This window comes from Gavialis gangeticus, unplaced genomic scaffold (assembly GCF_001723915.1).
Source record: "Gavialis gangeticus isolate Ggan-Ray unplaced genomic scaffold, GavGan_comp1, whole genome shotgun sequence".
Taxonomy (NCBI): Eukaryota; Metazoa; Chordata; order Crocodylia; family Gavialidae; genus Gavialis; species Gavialis gangeticus.
Genome location: NW_017728973.1, coordinates 953,697 through 960,963, shown reverse-complemented (window position 1 = coordinate 960,963; position 7,267 = coordinate 953,697). Strand labels below are relative to the sequence as shown.

The 7,267-nt window shown below is 57.1% G+C and overlaps 1 protein-coding gene across 1 annotated transcript in view; it reads right to left on the bottom strand.

Moving 5' to 3' along the window:
* The window catches only part of PLEKHH3 (pleckstrin homology, MyTH4 and FERM domain containing H3), a 12,180-nt gene that overhangs the window by 2,495 nt on the left and 2,418 nt on the right, over positions 1-7,267 (bottom strand). Inside the window, exons 3-10 of the mRNA XM_019505016.1 lie at positions 6,328-6,422; positions 4,944-5,138; positions 4,301-4,458; positions 3,782-3,905; positions 2,093-2,390; positions 1,276-1,483; positions 568-704; positions 185-305 (exon numbers count right to left, since the gene is read on the bottom strand). Coding sequence (XP_019360561.1) covers positions 185-305; positions 568-704; positions 1,276-1,483; positions 2,093-2,390; positions 3,782-3,905; positions 4,301-4,458; positions 4,944-5,138; positions 6,328-6,422 — 1,336 coding nt within the window. The remainder of the gene's footprint in view (positions 1-184; positions 306-567; positions 705-1,275; positions 1,484-2,092; positions 2,391-3,781; positions 3,906-4,300; positions 4,459-4,943; positions 5,139-6,327; positions 6,423-7,267) is intronic.

Sequence of the window (7,267 nt, the reverse complement as noted above, 5' to 3'; positions counted from 1 at the left end):
AAAAAAAAAAAAAAAGCTTTCTGGCTGCAGGCCCCGCAGAGGACTCGCAGGCTGGGCACAGGGCTGGGGCCCCACTGAGAGGCGCACTTAGAGATGCAGCCCTGCCTTGTAAGGGTTGGATTCTGTGGGGGTGGGGCCTCTGCAGCAAGGACCCAGCCCACATAGCCCAGATCCAGGCTCTCACCTGCTCAAAGAGGAGGGTGAACTCCACACTGTCACGTGGCACATTCTCTGTGTCCAAAAAGCCATAGTGTTTGAAACACAGTCTCCAGGACGAGTCCCGCATCGTCTCCTCCACTGCCAGGCTGGGCAAGGCAAAAGGACAGACAGTTCCCATCAATGCCACGACACATGGACATGCACCCCTTCCCTCTGCCAGCCTCTCTCTAGGGAGGGAAAATGAGCAAGCTGGGACAGCATTACTGTCACAGGGACTAGTAACCAACAATCCCCTCAGGTTTTCCTCCCTCCCCACCTCGTAACTCCCCTCCCCTATTCTTCTACACCCTAACTTCCCCCCACCCCCCAACTCTCACTGGTGCAAGGGTGGCAGCAAGAGGCATTTACTTTTCAAACCTGGTGAGGACGTCAGCCACCAACATGGCCCTCCCCACAGGCTGCTCATAGTGCCGGCTCTGCTCATAGAGCGCAAAGATGTTGGGGCTCTGGGACAGGCCCAGCCGAGACACCAGCTCCTGGGCCACCTGAGACGAGACAAAGGCAACCAACGGGTGACTACGTGGCCCTGCCACTGCTCTCAGGGCTGCAAAGGGACACAGACAGGTCACAACAAGCAAATGCAGGCATTCCTACAGTGACCCTGCCCCCCCCCACAGGTCACAGTGTTGCCCCTGGGCTGCAGGGAGGGGTCCTGGCCCCATGCCTAGCAGACAGGCAAGACAGCAACATGAGTAAGCAATCAGATGCTCCAGGGGGCTCTGGACCCAAAGACTGGCCCCACCTCCACTGCTTCACCCAGCAAGGGATGCAGGACATGGGGCAGCACTTGCCCATAGGTCAATGCCAGGGACCCCGCTCAAGCAAGGCAGGGCATTGGGGTTTCAGACTGAAGGAGCCTCCCTCCACTGTGCTTTGGCACCAAGGATCTTCCCTGGCTTCTACCTTCTCCCTCCCTCAAGGTGCCAGGTACAACCTGCCACAGGCTTAGCACCCCTTGCCCCACAGTCAGCCCTAGGAACCTGCCCACAACAAGGCATCTCCCAGCATGGGCACAGGATCAATGCCACTTCCTCCCCCACCAGAGGCCCAGCTCACCTCCTCAGCTGTTGTGTGCGAGCTGATGGCCACGCTGTAGGAGGCCGCACCAGGGCAGTGCACAGTGCAGACCATCTCCTGTCGCTGGATAAGCGCTGCAATCTCGTTCAGCGAGGGCACACACTCCCGCCCCTGCGTCTTGCCCAGGGCCTCCCTGATAAAGCTCCCATACTTGGCCATTTCCGAGTCAGGGAACCTGCTCTCTGTCCTGCAGGGCAAATGCGGCATGAGCATCAGAATGAGCTGCACTGCCCATAGTGCCAAGTACTACACTAGCCTGAGCTCCATTACAAGGGGCTTGGCCCTAGGGCTGCAGGTGCTGGATCTAGACTCTCACTCTGCCCCTAAGCCATGCCATGTCACAGCCCCAGCTGCTCCCTGGCCTTGAGCCCTTCTTGCCCCTCAGTCTCTACAGCCTTCAGCCAAGCCATTTCCAGCACACGGCAAGTCAGCAGCTCCCCTGGCAACAGCAGGGCTGGGGCACCCTGATCCAGGTCTTCCCAGGGAATTCTCCACCACACAGCCTGGCAGCTGCAGCTCACCCAGAACATTCTGGAGCTGGTGTTTTTTTCTCTGCAGATGGGAAGAGAGTGGGTCCCACACACTAAATCCCTTTAATGAAAGCGGGGCCATAGAAGCTTCTGCCAGCTTGGCACGGAAGCCCTTAGTCCTATCCCCAAGGCCCTACCCTGAGCCCAGTAGGGGAAAGGGAGTCCTGTGCAAGACACCCCTCATGACCCAGCCCCTCTCACCAGGACCCAGTGCCCTAGGCAATGTACCCACCCCCAGAAACTGAGCTGGCTGTCCTGACACTCACCTGTCCAAGCGGAAGTGAAGAAAGCGCAGGACAGGAAGGGAGGGCATGAAGGTGCAGCTCATGCAGGTGAGCAGCTGCCAGTAGCGCAGGTCACCCTGCTCCCCAGGTGCTGGTGGCTCTGTGGTCTGCTTCACCAACTGGCAGTAGATCTCATCAACAAGGGGCCGCAGGTCCCAGCAGGTCTGCAGGATTCCCTGGATCAGGGGCCCTGGGTCCCGCTCTGCCTCCAACTGCTGCAGAGAGTTGAAGAGCTTCACAGCCTCATCACGCAGTGTTGTGTAGCCATGGGCACTGGGGGCTAGAAGCAAGCAGGCATCTCTGATTAGCAGGGGCCTGGACTTTAGAGCCCAGGCCCCTGCATCAACCAGCTGTCATACACTGCCTGCAGGACCTTGGGGAGACGATGGTTCTCCTCCTCTTCTCCAAGCCCAGCACAGGCAGGAAAGACTCTGTGGAGCCCCATGCCTCAGAGCCAGCACACAGCCCTTCCTCCTGCCCTAGCAAGACCAAGCACCCTGGCAAAGTGCATGCCTCCCATCACAAGTAGCATGTGCCCAAACCCCTGCTCTAGTCAGGACAGCACTCAGACCAATGGGGACCTCCACCCCACAAGCACAATTGGATTTTCCAAGGCACCCACCCAGACAACAACCAGAGAACTCCAACCCATACCACTGGCACATGGACAAGCACCCATGCCCGCTCCTTGATCACTCAGAGAGAATCAGATCTCCTTTCCCACATCCTGTCAGGGCAAGATATGCATGGGTCAAAGTCCCACTCAGCAAGGATCCCTTCTATCCCTGTCTAGCCCCAGGAAACAGAGGGAGCAGAGTCTCAGCAGGGCCTAAGGCACCACCTTCCATCTCCCACCTATAAATAGCTGCAGAAATCTGGCAGCAGGGGAATAATACTGAAAGAGATATCTAGGTAGGCTGCAAGGGGTCCAGAGGCCCAGGGCAAGGCACCTCCTACATGGACACAGGCCTCTAACTGCATCAGTTATTAGTTTGCTCTAAGGTTCATTGTGGGTGTTAGCTAAAGGGCCTGTGGAACAGGCCAGGTTAAGCAGGCTGCCCCAGGTGTCCTTTTCACCCCAAGGGGAAGGCCAGAGTCTGAGCACAGCAGACTGATTTCAACTCTGATTATACTGTTTAATTTAATTGGGCATCTATTGGGCCCCCATGTTTGTTGCATGTGATAGCCAATGTTAAGTGCTGGGCACAGACTGCCAAGGGCAGAAGTTCAAGTAGGAGCTGGTACTGAAAGAAAAGGAGTGTCAGACTGTACATCCCCACTGGGCCTCCCAGTGGAAGGCCAGCCCCCCTTGCTTAACCTGCTCTCAGCAGCATTCTAGTAGTTTACCAGTAATGGGATGACTGTGGTGTTAGTCAATAAGAGTTTGGTTGAGCCTGGTCCTCAAAAGCCTTCTCCATCTCCCGCTCTCTCTATCCCTACTATTCCCTCCGGCAAAGTGTGCAGGGGGTCGTAAAAAAAGGTCCAGGCCACAGGTCAGGCATTCCACGGTGTGGCTCTGAGCCTGTGCCACAACACACAGCAGCCACACATGCTGTGCTCACAGCAAGGCCTGCTCCTCCCCCACCACCCCACAGTAATCACACCCATGGGCCAACCCTGCCTTGGCACCACAGGTCAGTTCCAAGAACTGGGCTCATGCCAGCTGCTCACCGCTTTGGTCCACGCTGCCATAGGGGAAGGGGAGCAGGGGGGCATAGAGTGGGCTGCTGGTGTAGCGAAGAATTGGATTGCAGCGGTAGATCTGCTCCAAGATCTCTGGGCTCTCACAGTTTTCCTGGGGAAGGAAGCAATAGCAGCTGCTGCACAGTGCACCATAAGGCCCAGACAGGCAAGCATGGTGCTACTTAGCATGAGGTACCCCTCTGCCCAGGTCAGGCTGAGAGCCTACAACATTGGCAGGCCCTGGGAAAACAGCTCGGAGGCCACTGGATCATCCATCAGCATCCCCACTCTGAAAAGCCAGCCTTGCGGGTGCTGCAAATGACAGCAACCTGCTGCCTCCAGCCCAACTCTGCCCTCCCCAGTACAGCCCAGGGGGAAAGGAGGATCGTGAAATGGGGTGGGGGAGAGGAAGGAGGAAAGGGAGTGGTGGAGATGGGAACCTCAGGACCCTGCCAAGTCTGGCCACGGCCCCCTCTCTGACAAGTGATCCCCTGACCCTAGTCTCACCTCAATGTCATGCATGAGCAGCTGCGTTGGTGTCTGCACAGGGGCCTTGCTGTCAATGACCTTCTGCACAGCACACACCCAGTGGACAGCCTCGTTCAGGTGCTCCGTGTACAGGCGGTAGCAGTGCTTCCTGCCAAACACCACCACAGACCAGTAGCCTGTGAAGAACCAGACAGACCAAGTGTTTGATGCTGCCCTGCTCTACTTCCATGGCCCTTGCTGGACAGCACCCCCACCCTTGCAACAGTTGTAGATTGCTCCCTACAATGCGCTCATCGCATCCCAGCCAGGGGTCCCTCCCTGCCACTGGTTTCCAGAAGCCAGTGTGATCAAGGCTTTCCTACCTCATCCTTGTGCTCCAGGCAGTAGGACAAGGCCACAGGACACTTAAGATATTTACAGTGCTTAAGCCTTGGGGTATGGCAGACAGGGACCCCATCAAGAGGGTGGGGGTAGCTCGAAGGCAGCTGAGTCAGCCAGGGAGCTGCATACAGCCATGGCCACCATAGGCAGTGCAGTGCAGGCCAAGAGGGAACACCATCCCCTGCCCTGTGCACTGTGTCACAGGCTGGACTCCCCATCTGGCCCCACCCCCTTGACACTGGCAACACAGGTGCAGTGCATGGTTAGAGGGGGCAAGTACCAGTCTCCTTGTAGGTCTGCTTGTCAGGCCACAGCACGGAGCAGAGGCTGGTGAGCACCAGCATGCCCAGGCGCCTGGCCCCCTTCTCATTGCTGCTGTAGTAGTCAAGGGAGTCCTGGGTCAGCACAAACCAGTACTTCCGGGGCCTGATCCAGGAGGGCTTCACACTCCCTCGCACCTCCCTTTGCAGCCAGCCTGTGGGAAAGGGGGTGGGAGGGATGACAGGACAGAGAGTGAGTTCCCACCATGCCCCAGCCCCAACTCTACATGTCCCTCATTCATGAGAGAGTTTCAAGTCCCTTCTCTCCCCATCTCCAGGGAGGAGTTCCCCAAAAAAAGAAGGAAAAGCCCTCCATTTCCCCTCCTGCTCTCCCCGCTCAAAATTAAGCTCTTCCCGAGGGGCAGAAAGTTGCACCTGAGCCAGGGGCAGCCTATACCCCACTACACACACACCCCCCTCAGCCTTGATTAGGCTGCTTGGGCTGAGGCACCCTTTCCAGCCAGCTCCCAACCCAGAGGACTTCTGGGGCAGGGGGGAAAGAGCTTTTGGGGCAGTCTGACTCTGGCTCTATATGGCAGGACAGGCTATGGGCTCCAGGCAATAAGCCTAAGCTAAGCTTTGTCCTGCCCACTCAGGGACGGGCAATTAGTTTGGGCTGAGGGCCGCTTACTGAGTTTTGGCAAGCCATTGAGGGCCGCATAACAGGCAGCCAGGGGAAGATGAATATTCATTTTCTGAATTTTTTAGGGGCCCTGTGGGCCAGATAGAATGGCCTGGCGGGCCGCATCTGGCCCGCAAGCTGCGTTTTGCCCACCCCTGTGGCCATTACTACCAAATTAGAGCTCCAGGATGTACTCCACACCAGACTTTAGTCTGTCCCACCTCTTGCACAACTCCAGTAAGCTGCCTGGCCCCAGACACAAGCAGAGTCTAGATGCAAGCACAGCTATACAGGGGTTTGCAGGATCCTCACATCACCAGGATGCTGCAGCCTGATCCCAGGGAAGCTGGGAGCCAGCCAAGAGACAACCAGGGCTCAGAGCCCCAGGCCTCAGCCCCCACAGGCTCCCTAGAGCCCCAGGCTGAAGATGTAGAAGGGCTGGTGCAGGCCTTCACAATACCCAGGGTCTGAACCCACTGAGGCTTCACTTGCTCCACAGGGATCTGACATGGAAAGCAGAGACCTGCCCAGACACATGCCCACCCTTCATTTTGCCCTTCTCCAGCATGCTATAAGCCCCCAAATCTAAATGTGTTTCAGCCAGGCTCTGGGCAACAGGGCACCCAGATGATCTTGAACAGGAAAGGTAGTACCCTCACCCAGCAGAGCCCCTGCAAAACACCTGTCCCTGATCTCAGCTCCCTGCCACAGGCAGCACCCACCTTTCACAATGGCATCAGGATCCTCTTCTACTTGTCCCTGCCCCTGCCCCTTTTCAACGATGAGGCTGCACATTTCATCTGAGGCCAGCAGGGACCTGCAACCAACACAGAGATGTAAGCAAGGACCCAAGGGGCAGACAAGCCTCTCCCCACTCCACTTTGCAGAGGAATAGGCAGGTAGGTCCTTTCAGCACCACCCACTAGTAGGGTGGGAGAAAGAAGGGGCAGTAGAGCAGCCCAGCCCTGAACTCCGTAGTTCTCAGCTGGAAAGACACAGAGGAAACATCTCACATAATGCCACAGGGGGCAGCGCTAGTCCTGAAGCAGAGACTGGCAGACCACAAAAGGATCCCCAGCACCAGCCAAAGAGAGCCCAGACTAATGTGTGGCAGATCCTATTAAAAAGCAATAAGGAGAGACCCTGACAGCATTCCCCAAAGGTCACACCATCCCTACCCCTAGGCAAGGAACACTGATATTGGCTTTGCCCCACAAAGCAGTTGAGGACAGATCATGCCAATCTAGTGCCCAGATTAGGAGGGGCTTCAATGGCATCCCCATCGCAAGTGCCCAGGCAGAGAAATATAGTGCACACCAGCTGCTCTTGCCCTCCCCACAACTCCTGGATGCTCCCATTTGGGGCTGTGAACCTGCAGGACCAAAAGGATCCTGTGAAGACCAGCCACAATGTGGAAAGAGAGAGTGTGTGGGGAGAAGAGCTTAGGGCCCAGCACCCCTGCCCCCCAGGCACTGGGAAAACAGCTAAGCCATCATATGCAGATGACCCCAGCTAAAAATAAGCTGTTTGCACTTGCAGCCCTGCCAAGGAATTCGGAAAATGAACAACGAGGAAAAAATGCTGGCGGCAGTGGCCAAGCCGGGGGAGGACAGGGAGCAGCGTCATGACTCCCCGGGGCCATGACCCCCCCCCCCAGCCAGC